Source organism: Clytia hemisphaerica, unplaced genomic scaffold, assembly GCF_902728285.1.
Source record: "Clytia hemisphaerica strain Z4C2 unplaced genomic scaffold, Clytia hemisphaerica genome assembly, whole genome shotgun sequence".
In the NCBI taxonomy this organism is placed as follows: Eukaryota; Metazoa; Cnidaria; class Hydrozoa; order Leptothecata; family Clytiidae; genus Clytia; species Clytia hemisphaerica.
In genome coordinates, this window is record NW_027103247.1 from 291,316 (window position 1) to 306,852 (window position 15,537).

Consider the following 15,537-nt stretch of genomic DNA (forward strand, 5'->3'; position numbering starts at 1 on the left):
TGTTAAAATATAACATATCTAACTTGGTGTTGAGCGTTCTATACGTCTTCAATGTGGGTTTTGTTTACAGCAAGTCACAAAAACTTTTGACCACTTTCCAATCAGCCGTACGATTATCAAATTCGGAAAACCTCAGCTGAACAAATTTTCATTGTCATGATATTTCTTATCAAATGCTATCGCTTTCGTCACTTTTACTCAACAGGTGCCCGCTGTCACTTCATGGGTGAAAGACAAAGGTGAAACTCTTGTCTACACGATGAAAAAATGCAATTATCAACAAGAACTTATTATCTCTATACTCAAAGAACTGGGTGAAAAATCATCATGTAAAACTGAACAACTAAAAAGATTTTGAAGATAATTTGGTTAAAAGCATTTATTTTATTGGTATTCCAAAAGATCCTTACAGGGTTTTCTATTAAAACAACAATGACATCAATTTGTATCAAATCTCACTGAAAATATAATTATATTTTGGTGTGAGAGAGAGCTTACTGAAGTAAAAACAAAATTTAGAGAACATGAAAAACTTACCTTTGTCATCAGTTATTGTCTGGCCTTTATTATTCCATCATCATCACTTGGAATGTATTTCTTCTTTCTCTTCAATTATTTTCTTCAAATTGTTCCAGTAACAAACCATTTTCAAAAAATCTCCATATGAAACATGCTCCATGCTTTATTATGTATTTCTTATTTAAATTTTCCATTTTATTTTGTTTTAATATTAAAGCTGGAATACAACTGGGGTGCAAAGTTTTCGAGAGATTGTCAAAACGACAAACATTTTGCGAAAATTTTGCACCCCAAACACAGTAAGAGAAAGGAATATGTGACCGTTTAACTGGTTCCAAACATCAGGTAGCATCCATGAAAAGCTGAAACATTAAAATAATTTTCATTTACATCGACATTTTATTATAAATACCATTTCTATACAAAAAGACAAAAACATTTAACTTAAAAAATAGATAAAATTGATTGAAAATTTCTTAAAAGTCATTTCTTAAGATATTCAAAGAGAGTTTCAGTTACTTTCAAATTTTTCTCCTGGACTTTTGTAAACACCTGTTTTGTTTTTTTTGAACGAACCCAACTATATACCATTCTTAAAAACCCTGAAAAAATCGCAGCAAAACTATAGAAATGTAACCTAGGCACCTGTGTACAAGGAAAAGAAATAAACATATAATAAAAATATAGGATAAAGTAATAGAGAACGTTTCATTTGAAGTTCTTCTGTTGCCAGTAATGAGCCAGCACTATAACATGCCCATACTACTCCAAGAATCTAAAAAAGAAAACCAAAAGGAAAATAAAGAAATGTATCAAATTGTCAAATTCTATTTTGAACGGTGAAAAAGATTTTGATTTGTATGTCAAATTCTATTAATCCGACCTGATTTTAATGAAAAATAAAGTACCACTACTGCACTAGAAGTTAGGAAGACTAAAAATGGCCAAAGAAGGATCCTCTTTCTTTTCAGTTTTTTTTCAAAACGTTGAAAGCCATTCATAGTGACATTACAATTACTACCATTTGTTTGATGTAAAGTTAGCTAACCTTGACAAGGTTTGGTATGTAAGGTAGTGAATGCAGCACTGGTAATGTTAATCCAGTCACAATTAATGGTAACAATGAATAACCAATAACACCAAGACATTGTGAATATGTGACCTAAAAATCAAAGAGAAAATAACAACCATTCCTGAGTCACAGAAATTGAAAACGCATGGACAAAAGTCATTGACATTATTTCATATTATAACTTAAGTAGTGTAATCTCATGAAAGTCTCATACTATTGAGTTTGTTATTAATAGAATTAAAAAACTACTGGCATGCAAGAAGATCAATATAAGAATTCTGCTTTCTAGTGAGGATTACAGGGAAGAAATACAAATACTTTAGCGACTGTAGTGCAGTGGTAGAGCATCCAGCTACAGCTCGCAAGGTTGTGGGTTCAACCCCCAGCCAGGTCATGCCAAAGATGCTCAAAATGGTACTTGATGCCTCTCTGCTTGATGCTCAGCAATTAAGAGAAGGATCAAGGGTAAGTGGAGAAATCCAGGGAGAAAGAGTGGCGCTCTTCCCTCCCTTCAGGTAGATAGCTATCGAAAGAGGAGCCTTCGGGTCGCCTCCGACTGCGGTCGCAGACTTACTTATAGAGATACTGCAATACATGTTGTTTTTTTATAAGCATACAAAAATCCGAAAACAGGCTCAGAGATGCTTAGGTCAAAAGCTTAATAAGGCTGAAAAATGCTTGAGGGGATGCTTTAATCTAAAGCATAAATTTAGGGAAATACTGAAAATCCGTAAAATTCCAGCCAAAAAAAGCCAAAATCAGGAAAAAAAATTTTTTCGTAGGCTCAAGTAATGCTTGCCATATGCTTAATTTTTCCCCATATCTGAGCCTAGATATGCTTATAAGTGCAATGCTTATAAAAAAAACATGTAATGACTTATGTTCTTACCTCACCACCGAGAGCCCTTGTTAAAAAGAATACAATAAATGAGCCACAAAACCAAATAGTGATGATCCAAGATACAACCTAAAGGCAAAATTTAAAGATTTTCAAAATCTTCTCATTTAAATCTCAATTAAAGATACCCTGCGATGTGTTTACAGTTTATTTGTGGTAGAGAAATTCAGTTAATTTGATTTTCAGTCAATTAATTTGATACCACTACTGAACTGCCAAATCCAAAAAGTTATACATCAAGATGTATTAATTTGGTATGGATGAATTTTAATTCATCAAAATTGGCAATTATTCTGTACAATGAAAGATGAATTAGACAAAGTTACACAGCAATGTGTTACCATTATCATTTAATAAATATCTTTGACTCACCTTAAACTGTCCATATAAGGATAACAAAGAGTAACAAATAACAATCAACAAAGGTCCCCAGAAATCTGGGCTTTCCTTTAATATCGTTCGTTGGAATCCTAGTTGAGGTAATGGGAACAAAACACATCTGACTTTGTAGTATATATCTTTCAAATCAATATCCAGCTCCTCCCTAAAAACATAAAAAAGGTTTTCATATAAGTATCTGCAATCTACTACCGTATTACTTCAAATCAACACCCTGGGTGTTTATCAAATCTTTGGGTTTTTAGGAGGGGCGTTTGAAAGAAGAGGAGGTTATTGTTATTTATAAAATTTATAACCTCATTTTAAAAAAAATATAAAAAAATAAAATTATAGTTTTCAAAGCCAAATAAGCTACTTCTCAAAAATTTTGCCGGGCAAATTGGAAGAAAATTTTTACCTCATCGATGTATATAATTAAGCGTATTACGCTATTTATCTGCCTTCCATTTCAAAAACACGCACCCAAGGCAGTATAGATATAAACTTGTATATCAAGATTACGGGATTTCGAGTGGTTTTATTTTCGATTTCAAGCCAACATCTTAGCAACGGGGTGCTCGCTCATAGTTACAGGGGTTTGTGCAAAAAACTAAACATAGAAAATTTCCCAAATCCCCCATTTCGATTTTAATGCAATAAAAAATAAAACTTTTCTATGTTTCACTTTTTGCACCTATTCTTCAAAATGAAAATATTTAAGATTTTAAGTTCTTCTTTATTCAATGATTTTTTACGGCACTTTGTTGACAATCTAACTCTCGCATCAAATTCCCCCTTTCTTCAGTAAATTGAAGATGAGAAAAAACCTAAGCCACGGATCACGGATTGAAACAAATATATGAAGGGTGGGACTTTACAGCCACCTGCTGTGCAAGGCACTGAAAGGCCACGTGTGCCAAAAAGAAGGGCCGTTTGAAATGCGGCAACCTCATTGGTGAGAATTTGATAAACAGCTGCGAAGAAGCGCTGGGAAGCAATCAGTAGAATAAGACCACTTTCGTTTTTGTTGCAGATTTCTATAAAAACTTCTCTCAGGGATTACTTGTCAATGTACATGTACACATGTGTTGTGTCAACTTGTCAGCATTGTATTGTTGTAAAGAAAAAGATGGTAAGACTTGCCTAGTTTCTAATCCTGATATAGGCAGTTAGTCACACTAGGAAATCAAGCTTTCAGAAAAAACAACATCAGTCATCTACAGGATGTATTTGAAACAACAAGGATGAGAGTTACCTGAATCAAGTTCAAGTTCCCAAGACAATCAATTATAAAAACTTGGAAACTTAAAATGAGACAAAATGGCCGATTGCGAAGTGCAACAGCCAGAATATCAACCAACCAAATTTTGTCATTCAATTCCCGAGACAGCGTTTCGATTTTTAAGGCCTTGTTTATATGCTAAAGCAAAAAAACTCCGCAATGGGTCAGTGTTTGAGGTCGGGCAAAATTTCCGGGAAGTAGCCTATCCGGTGGTGCACGGATCTAGGTGGGTTCCGTCTCCCTCGTAGATCTTTTTCTTGGGAAGTTGATCTTCAAATTAGTTTTCAAGGTTGGCTTGGCTCAAATTTTTTCATCTATGGCTCAAATTTTAGGCAATTTCTCAAAGTTTTTGAAAATGTTAATTTCATTAAAAAGCGCCGGGTTATTTTTTCATGAATCCTTTTAGAGTTTTGCAGCGCATTTTTTTGCTTGTGAGTCAAGTAAACGATATAGCGCTTTCGCAGATTAATTTTTGATACACATTTCAGCGGGAAGCTCTAGTGTAACTTACTGATAGGAGTTTAAGTTTAGACTGCAAGGTTCAAGGGACTGGATCGATTTAAAAAAGCCATGTCCTCTGAACTAGCCTGGATATCCAGGCTGTAAACTATTTCACAGTCTAGTTTTTGATATTTTATGTTCTGGTTTACAGCCTGGTCTCCCTAGAGCGTTTTGCATTGAGAATGCAGTCCGCTTGCTTGCGCTCACTTCGCTAAAAGCTGTAAGGACCAATCTACACGGCGCGGAGCAATTCTGAAGCAAAAATAGGATAGTCCTCCACTTGCTAGTGAAGATAAAGCTTTCTGTTACATGAAAACATGAAAAAGAAGAAAACAGAGGCAAGTTCATTTTCCAAGAAAACATGGTCTGATGGTTGGTCATGATAATGCATGCAAACTTGTCCATGGACTCTGGCGTAATCTTTGGATGTTTTAAATGGTTTTAGATCTTGTAAGGCTGCTTTTATTAAGTTCTGTTTTGCTGCCCTGGGGTTGGCTAGGAAAGTTTTGGAAACATGGGTTTGCACTCTCATTCTCTAGGGAGACCAAGCTCTATAATTTTAGAACTTTGTATGTTGGTAAACTTTGTTTTTTCTAAAATTTTGAGCTTGGATATCCAGGCTACCTCTGAACTAACTCCTTCATCACAGATGGACAAATCTTAAATCTTTTAATTATTTTCTCCAGTGCAGAATAGATTTTGTAGAATGAAGAGTAAGAGCTACAGTGTACAACAGTGTAAAGCTACTAAAATAAAGTCAGTTAGGGAAACCATCCAGGATCCTGCCATTCTATCAGCCAGCAAAAACTGAATGACACTTGTAAACTTAAGTTTCTTACCATTTTCCATCGAAAACAATCGAAAACATTACTACTTCCCAAAGTCAAAAGTCGGAGACCAAAGCAAATGATCTTTCTTGATGAGGGCGCCCTTTTGGATCTATTGTTAACTCATTTAAAATGGTGGACAGAGTTGCGGAATGATGAAGGCGCCCACTGCTTTGAGGGTAGTGTAGCTCTAAAGCTTTAAAACAGCATCTAATAACACGAAAACCAGAATATGATTCTTCAATGGGAATCAAAACTATAAAGTGCACTTACAAACATCAATATGTCAGATCTAACAAAATTTATAACGGCACTGTCATCATTGACAATAAAACAAACAATATCTGTCAAGAGCCTTGTAAACATTCCAACAACTTCCATCGAAATGATCTATCACAGCTCAGTCTACCATTTTTAGCGCGGTCCGAGGATTGAGCCGAGAACTCTCGCAGAGCGCCCGAGCGGCGCGCACCGCGGGGATGAAAAACTTCAATCTGTCAATCTTTTTCTCAAGCGAAGAGTACGCGAAGCGATTCTAGCTTTACGATAAGTGCCGCGGATCATCAGTGGATAGTATTCAATTATCATTATCCCTTTATTTTCATTGCTAGAACTTTTGCAAAAAAAAGGAAAAATAGAAAAGTTGTATTTTTTACTGCTCTATTCACATACTGAATTTGAAAGATCTTCTATGTGGCGTTTTTTTGCAAACTTCAAAAAACTGATTTTTGTCCCGCCTTTGCGGGTTTTTGGCTCAAGTGCTTGAGTGCAGCATAGGGTACATAGTCCAAATATGCGTTTCCCATAATTTTTGTATGAAGAGTTAGGTCTACACTGGAGGGTGATAACGCCAAAACGCCCAATATATGATCAGCCAACAGAAGGCGAGTTTGTTGCCGCGCGAGTTACGTCATACACTCCACTGTAGCGAAAGCGCAAACGACATTTCACAATTATAAGAATATCTTATATATGCTTAATTCTATTTGACTTTGAGAGCTTCATGGAAGATGAAGAAGTAGAAAGATGAAAAATGCGCTGGTTAATTTTTTTTATATAGGTGTGTTCTACCAATGCTGAAAGTTGAAGAAATTTCTACCAACGCATGATTTTTTACAGCCAATTACAGGCACAGTTAGCCTGGGAATCCAAGCTCATAATTTTAGAAAAAACAAAAAATACCTCACCTCACAAGTTCTAAAATTATAGAGCTTGGTGCAGGTAGATTAGTCTGACACAGAATGTTATAAACAGTCTGTGTGTGAACCCTTGTTGACAGACTTTCTGAACTTTGGAAACCCAGGCAAACACACATATAATCAACTTATACCATAAAAACTCTTTCACAAGCTCTAAAGACTTTCAAAACTACTAAAAACCACATCAAAACATCAGCCACATGTATTTAGACTTCCAGTCAACAGCCATTTTGTTTCTAAATGAATCTATGTTTTCATTTTCATTTGTTTTCCTTTTTTCTGCAAAGTCAGCCTTTTCCATAAATTATGCGCGCGCATCGAAATTATCAAAATGCGCGCGAAATTACTGCTAAGTAATACGCCGAAAGCAGGCCAATCAGGCCGAACCTGCATTGCAGGGAAAAATGTCCCTGCAGGCGAGTTACCTGCACCAAGCGTTAAACCAGCAGCAAAAATATCATAAACTAGACTGTGAAAAAAGTTTAACGCTTGGATTCCCAGGCTAAGGCACAGTCTGCTTATACTAACTATGTTTGCTATATCGTCTAGGCAAAAAAACGGTAAAAAAATACGCAAACATGATTTTTTTGTGAGTGTGGTTATGATTTTTTTGATTGCGGCCGCGTACAGGAACTCACCAAATGTTCCTGAAAGTAGTTAGAAGAAATAAAATATCATAAAAAGACAACAAAGACTCTTACAACAAGGGCTTTTGAAAGGTATCGTCATCTTCATCTTCAACTTCAAGAAGCCAATTGATACCTTTATTTCCAAGAAGAGAGTTTGTGTATTTATTATCCAGAATTCGATGCCGGAGATTATTTTCTTCTCCAAAATTTGTTCCTCCTCCTTCCAATGTTCCAGTAATTTCTGTATCGTTTTGAGTGTTTGTTGAGACAAAAGAAAACTCTCCACCTTCTTCAGATTGTGAATTACTGAAACTGTTTTCTGAAAAGTCTCTAGGAGGATCCATTATTGTAGTGAAATAAATTCAAGGCTTTATAGTAAAAAATTATACACCACAAGGTCAAAAAAATATCTTCAAGGCATCCGCCATATTGTCATGTTGTTTTACCTGGCCATATGACAAGGCAGAGTATTTCCGGATTTTGAAACAACAAAACGTAAGAGAAGTCTGACCACGAATAAAACCATTTCCATGCGAAGCTCGTAAGTTATATCGTGTTTGTACCAGCATCCATTTTAAAACTGCTTAATAAATTTTGAATAACGGTCATTTAGAATTCCGTGCACACCTGGAAGCCTGCCCAAAGAACTACCAGAACTAGTGTCAGTCGGGTTAAATCGTAAAATACTAGGTCACAGTGTAACACACTGAGGCGACCGCGGTCAAATCTTATGAAATTTATGAATTTGTACACCATTTACCATTATGAACAGTACATCGAAAAATCCTTAAATCTTATAGAAAGTTTGGTTTGACTACAGTTAGTTTTAACCAGACGGTTTTCCAAGTTTTTTAAGAATTATATAAATCGAAGTGATTCGCGATCTGAAAATGTTACGAATTTGAGCCCTAAAAAACACTGTTTTCATGCTGTTTGTTACAGTCGGGTCGAAAAACTATGGAGTATATTGTACTTTTTCCTTTAAAACTGTTTTATCTCCGTAATACTTTGCAAATACAGAAATCTAAGGAAGATAATTACTTTTTCCGAGCGAGTGTTATTCAGAGACTTCAAAGATAGAGAAACGAGATTGTTGATTTCGTCAGCTTTCCGTGACTTTAGAGAACGGATTACCGCGCGCAAATATGCGAGATTTTTCACCATACAAAACGTCTCTGAATACACCGCTCCGCGGTCGATTAGGTATTAGGTATATGTTATCTAAAGCGATATGGGTTGTTAAATGTTATCTTATATGACTGCACCCCACTACGTAGGTAAATTACTGTCCTGAGCTGTCCTGAGAGGCAGAGCGTCAACAAGTCGACTTCTTTTATTTTTAAAGCGAAAGGCAGGACACAGGAGAAAGGTATTCAAACATTTAGGGATACTATTCGAAAGTTTGAATGGGATGATGGAAGGTCTCTCCTATCCACATGCAGACATGCAACTTTTGTTGACATCAAACAGCTTGGGAAATACTGTGTGCTTTGTAGGCTTTGATTTGTAGTAAAACATGCCGTCAAGCCGTCAACTGCTCTAAAACTTGGTTGGGCGGGACGATCGGTCAAATCTTGGGATGGTTGATTTCTGGGCTGTATTTTTACATACTGTTTAAATCTCTTTAACAACAAGTTTGTTTTGATACTTCAACCAAATTTATCAAACAAACTTTCACCATCCCATAATCACAACCAAATGTCAATGTATTTTTTAAGCATTTTAAAAGTACTTACCGTCAGGTAACTTGCATGGAAAAAACTCTTGTATATTGCAAGTTCCGACATCGACTTTTTATTTCGGCCTATCTTCTTTGAGGTCGTGGCTTCTTCACAAAGACGAAAGACAGATCTGGACTTACAGTCAGGCACATCCTGGCAAATGAACGGCCAGACGATCTCAATCGAACGGAATCGACGATCGAACGAAATCAAACGCAATCGACCGATTGAAATTCAATTGTCGAACGCAATCGAATCTCAATCAAACGTCAAAATTCTGGGTAATATTCGATTGGTTCGATTGTTGTTCAACTGGTTCGATCGTCGATTCCGTTCGATTGAGATCGTCTGGCTTTATTCTTGCAGCTTCCCAACATCCAAGCTCTCAAACATCACAAGCCGAATGAAATTACTTTAAATTTCCCGTAGAAATTATGCGATGAACAATCCGGGGGTCAATGAATCGATGATATCGAACGCAATCTAACACAATCGAACATCAATCGAACGCAATCGAAAATCGAATCTGAAAATTGCGGTAATATTCGATTGAGATTCGATTGCGTTCGACAATCGAATTTCAATTGGTCGATTGCGTTCGATTTGGTTAGACTGGTTCGATCGTCGATTCCGTTCGATTGAGATCGTCTGGGAACGGGGTGAGCATTTGCATGGGGTATTCGTCACCCAGTGTAAATGAGATAGGACGTCTCAGGCTAAAAGCGTGAAAATGAATAAAAATGGGAACTTTATTTTTTCGTTAAAAGTATCTTCAAAAAAAATTTCATCTATGCAGTTCTTCAAAATGAAGCAAAATATTTCAAACCCGGTTCAATTGTGTGGGGTATTCAGCACTATTACATCACTTTTGTTTTCGACCCCTTGCATTTGCCACCAATCACAAGTGAAAAATACCCCGTTCATTTGTCAGGATGTGTCTGACTGACTTATTTCGTACTTTCCAGTCTCTTGTTCGTAGTTTTCTGACTTTCTGGTTCTTTGTGAGTTATTTTCTATGTTTTCTAACTTACTGAATGACTTACTGACAGATCGCCACCGGTGGGATTCGAACCCACTAAATTGAATTGAATATAATATAATTGAATATATTTTACTGTCCGGTTAGACAGAAGGAACAACCCTAATAGAAACTAAATTCTAATAAAAATACAAGGTTGTCCTGAGTATCGTAAAATATATCTAATAAAAACTATGAGAAAATATACATGTTAAAAATAGCTGTAATAGCTTTAAGGTGAAATATAATACAATAAACTATATACAAAAAAAGATGTTTTTTAACGATGGTTGTTCTAGGTCACGTACTTGCTCATATAGTATTCTTTGGAGATTTCTTTGAGTTCTTTGAGTTCTAACTCAGAAAGTTTTTTATCATCAAACTTACGTTGAAGCTCATTCCATTGGTTTGAGGATATTCTAGTGAAAGAATTCAATCCGTAGTTGGTAGTGTTGACATTTGGTCGAAAGATTAGCTCAATGAATTTGTCCTTAGTTTCAATCTTATGCTGAGTTTTTTCAAATGTTAAATTTTGGAGGGACTCGATGGGGAGGCTAGCGTTGAAGTATTTATAAACATAGATAATGTTCATGATTTTGACTTGGTCAAAAACATTGAGTAGGTCTAGATTGTTTAATAGAGGATTAGCGGAAACCCGAGGATCGTTGAAGGTCATAATTCTTACTGCAGAATTTTGAAGAACTTGGATTCTGTGTGTCGCTGTATTATCACACAGAGCCCATATCTGTGCAGCATATCTAACATGAGATGCGAATATTCCATGATAGATATTGATGAGAGCTTTTGTAGGGACAAAATGTCGAATCTTAGACAGTGCTCCGTTTGCTTTGCGAAGTTTTGTAGCGACAGTAGAGACATGGTGTTTCCAGTTCAGATGTTCGTCAAGGTAAACACCAAGGTATTTGACCCACTTGACCCAAATGCAAAGTTCCGATGTTTTGAAACCCATTGCCTTATCCACTGTGTCACGGATTCATGCCAGAATAGCGCTTCTGACGGCTATTTATATTGTACAAACTGCAGACCAGACAGTATTAAGAGAAAATCACAAAAGAGTGCTTGTTTCTAGCTCCAACCCTAACCCTAACTGATAATAACCCAATTCCTAGCCAATCTGATACGTAACCACACCCATACCCAACCCTACCAGTACCAGGTCGCCTGCAGGTCCTGACACTATTCTCGCATACCGGATCCAGGGGCGGATACAGGGTATGTGAACGTGGTGAATTCACACACTCAATTTTCTCGATTCGAAAAAATAAAAACACTAAAATTGTTTTCTATAAATTTTTCTTATAGAAAAAATATTTTGTTCTTTCAAAGAAACATAAATGCCTTCTGTACACAAAATGATCAAAAGGTACATCTGTTGATACTTTTCACTTTTTGTGTTCAAAATGACGTCAAAGAAGCTTTTGTTTGTGTGAGAGAGACTCTCCGTCGTAATAAGTTTACTGAAGGAGTCACATTCATCTTGTTATTATACCTCAACGGTGGAGATTATTTTGGCAATATTTGGTGAGGATAATTACATAGTTTTGCATACTTTTCACGAATTTTCATTCCTTCAGACTGTGTGAAACAACTTTTTCATACCCTTCACACTATCACAATTTACGTGTAAACAAATCACAAAGTTTTCTCTCTTTCTGAGTCTGATCTAAAGTTTTCTACAAGAACATAAACTAACATGAGGACATTTTGAAACTATGATTATGTGCTCTTATAAGTAGAGTGAATCAAAGATATTGTATGCATGTAGCGATGGGGTAGAGTATTCCTTCAATTATCGGATTCAAAAATCGGGATTATATTGGAAAATCAGGGTAAACCGGAATTTTCACACATTGATAAAAATTCCTGTATCCGCCCCTGGGATCCGAAAAATAGATACACAACTCTTCACACAAAAATTACGGGAAACGCATGTTTGGACTTTATACCCTATGCTGCACTCAAGCACTTAAGCCAAAGTCGGGCCAAAGTCCCGCAAAGGCGGGACAAAAATCAGTTTTTTGAAGTCTGCAGAAAAACGCCACATAGTTAACAGTGCGTCACAAACAGCGATATTTCCATCGCATGGAAGCGCTTTAAAACACCAGCTTTTTTGGAGTTTTGTCTCGTTTACTCAAACGCTTCAATCTCGCGTAGGCTTAGGGGTCAAGACTAGAACCCCTACGAGACATTTGCCTAACCGAAAAAAAATCATCATCATCAATTTTGTTAATTGTCAGAATCGTTTACTCACTGGAAATACGCAACTTTCTAAAGTTACGTTTTTTTTCGGTTGTGCTTCATTTAAAAAATAACGAAGATGAAAAATTACCATCAATCCCGCGAGTAAAAGAAAGTATTTCGACTAGTCTACAAAAAGTGCGCTCGCACGGCGAACAGAATATCTCGCAAATTAATATATGCATAAAACTGACGAAATCCTTTCTTTTTTATGCTTAGGTGACGTCACCATCAATCCTGACTTGACAATGGAGAACCAAATTTGGCAATGCATAATTATTACAAGCGGCCGAGAAATTTTGTGTGACGCAAAAATTGCGCGATAAACAAAGCCCTAGAAAAACGCCCACTGAAAATTGAAACTAAGATTTTATTGAATATTTCACTAATGAAGTATCAAACTTTTTGTTTTTTGTAATTATTATAAATTCATGATTTTTAAATACTATTTTTTGAAAGTCAAAGTACAATTAAAGTGAATTTAAGCTGATTGGGTGGATATTGGTCGGACGGGCGTTTTGCACGTTCCGAGATCGGAAATTAAACGAGAGTAAAAGACGGGGGCGTCTTAGTATGTAATATTAATTCATTATTTTTTATTTATTTTTTTTCGCGAATGAAAAATAAATTTTTGAATTTTGAATTAAGGAAATATAATATAATATATTATATTTGATTGTCAATGTCAAAAAATATTTCTTTACTTTACGAATAATCTGCTGTGTTGCTTCGCCACTTACCCCCGGATTGTTTTAGTAGGCACTTCGGTCACGTAAATAAAAACACGTGTATATGTTGAAGCCGACTGTGGACTGACCGAAATTGCAATTACATAAATTATTGTGGAAGTGAACGCTTTAGACGAATGTTTGGGAAATCAAAAAGACAACTTTTGTGAGAATGTTGAGTTTTGTTTATATGGCTGTTTGTGACACACTGGTTAAGATCTTTTAAATTCAGTATGTGAATAGAGCAGTAAAAAATACAACTTTTCAATTTTTCCTTTTTTTTTGCAAAAGTTCTAGGAATGAAAATAAAGGGATAATGATAATTGAATACTATCCATTGATGACCCGCAGCACTATCGTAAAGCTAGAATCGCTTCGCATACTCTTAGCTTGAGAAAATGATTGACAGATTGAAGTTTTTCACCCGCGCAGGAGTTCGCGAAGCGTTCTCGGCTCAATTCTCGGACCGTGCTAAAAATGGTAGACTGAGCTGTGATAGATCATTTCGATCGAAGTTGCTGGAATGTTTACAAGGCTCTTGACAGAAAATCGTTTATTATATTGTCAATGATGACAGTGCGGTTATTAATTTTGTTAGATCTGACAAATTGATGTTTGTAAGTGCACTTTATAGTTTTGATTCCCATTGAAGAATATGGTGTTTCTCCTTTCAGAAAAGTTTATTCTGTATTCTTAACATTTTCAGTGTAGCTGGACCTCTTCAAATCTTGGTTAGAAAAAGCTATACCTCCTGTTTTCTTTTTTCTTTACAGAATCAACAAGCCATAAGCATTTATAAATTCCACATATTTCTTCATCAGAATTATCTGCCATTATGACTTTTTTGAAGCTAGCCGTTCTGAAATTAAACAATCAGGTCGGTGGTCAAATTAAGGTGTTTTTTTTGGTTAGTTATTTTAGTGAATCAGTCACGTTCAGTGTCACAGAAAAATGTCCCTTTTGATTTTTGAATTTTGAATGTGTTGTTTTGAGAAGTTCCCCTCTCGTGGGGGAATTTGTATCATCAAATCCCAGCATCGCCTGGCCTTGAACTCTTCTGTTTTCCTGAAAGACAATCTCCTGGTCTCGCAAAGACAGGTTTTTCTTTACGTCATAAATCCAGCGACCCCTTTAAAATTTTAATTTTCTGAAAATTCTTTATTGTATTGTTTACAGGCCATAGTTTCAGCATCATCAAAAACTCATTCCTTTTTTGGACCTACCTCCGGGTACCCCGGTGGAGGTTCTATAAATTAACCCATGTCCGTTCGTCCGTCCGTCTGTTACCAGCTTTTCTCAGGATTGGCTCATTAGTTTTTTCTGATTTTTTGCACAATGATGCAAAATGGCAATGCCCGAGTGGGATTTTCGAGAAAAATTTATTTGGCAAATTTGGGCAAAAACTACCTAAAAATAGGGGTTTTTTGGACTTGTGGCAAAATCTGTCTGTCATTACTTTTTCTGATTTTTTGTACAAAGATGGAGGGCAAGATTCTCTAAAGAATGGCTGAAGTGGTTTTTTCCGGAAAATTCTTATTCGCCTTAAAAAACGGATTTTCGTATTTTTGGGGAAATTCCCTTTAACCAAATAAGAAAATATAGCTTTTCTCAAAGTTGACTCATTATTTTTTTCTGATTTTTTGCACAATGATGCAAAATGGCAATGCCTAAAATGTGTCGGAGCCCGATTTTCGAAAAGAAATATATTTGGGCAAATTTGGGCCAAAAACTGCCTAAAAATAGGGTTTTTTGGACTTTGTGCAAAATCCTGTTATTACTTTTTTCTGATTTTTTGTACAAAGATGGAGGGCAAGATTCTCTAAAGAATGGCTGAAGTGGTTTTTCCCGGAAAATTCTTATTCGCCTTAATAAAACGGATTTTCGTATTTTTGGGGAAATTCCCTTTAACCAAATAAGAAAATATAGCTTTTCTCAATGTTGACTCATTATTTTTTTCTGATTTTTTGCACAATGATGCAAAATGGCAATGCCCAAAATGTGACGGAGCCAGATTTTTAAGGAAAATTCTTTTGGGCAAATTTGGGCCAAAAACAGCTTAAAAGGTTTTTTGGGCCTGAATGGTGATTTTCGTATTTTGGGGAAATTCCTTTTTACCATTTTACATTATTCAACACACAAGCTTTATTTTTCCATTCTGAATTTTTGTACAATTATTGTCACTTTTTTCTTATTTTCATCTGATGTTAATCATTAGGTAGGTCCATTCAGCATGTTGCTTGTTTTATTTGAGGTTATATCAAAAATTATTTTTTCAAGTTCAATGCCCAAAAATGCCAAAAACCAGCAAAAACTTCAAATTGGCATAACTCTTATGGCATTGATTTACCACACTTGTTTTAACTCTGCATATAGATTTTTTGACCAAACTATTATGGGATTTTAATCAGTTTATTAAAGAGTTACGCTTTCCTCTGAACGATTCCAAAACAAGTTTTGAAAAATCTCTTTTCTACTGCCCACAATACAAAATCAAAAAAAATAACTT

The 15,537-nt window shown here is 35.8% G+C and overlaps 1 protein-coding gene across 1 annotated transcript; it reads right to left on the reverse strand.

Moving 5' to 3' along the window:
• Positions 1–898: 898 nt before the first annotated feature.
• LOC136814766 (protein YIPF4-like) lies at positions 899–7,813 on the reverse strand. The gene is made up of 5 exons (XM_067071222.1): positions 7,378–7,813; positions 2,862–3,033; positions 2,481–2,558; positions 1,568–1,681; positions 899–1,294 (listed from the first exon to the last, which is right to left on the reverse strand). The coding sequence occupies exons 1-5, from the start codon at positions 7,647–7,649 to the stop codon at positions 1,157–1,159; spliced, it is 774 nt and encodes a 257-aa protein (XP_066927323.1). The 5' UTR covers positions 7,650–7,813; the 3' UTR covers positions 899–1,156.
• Positions 7,814–15,537: the final 7,724 nt, after the last annotated feature.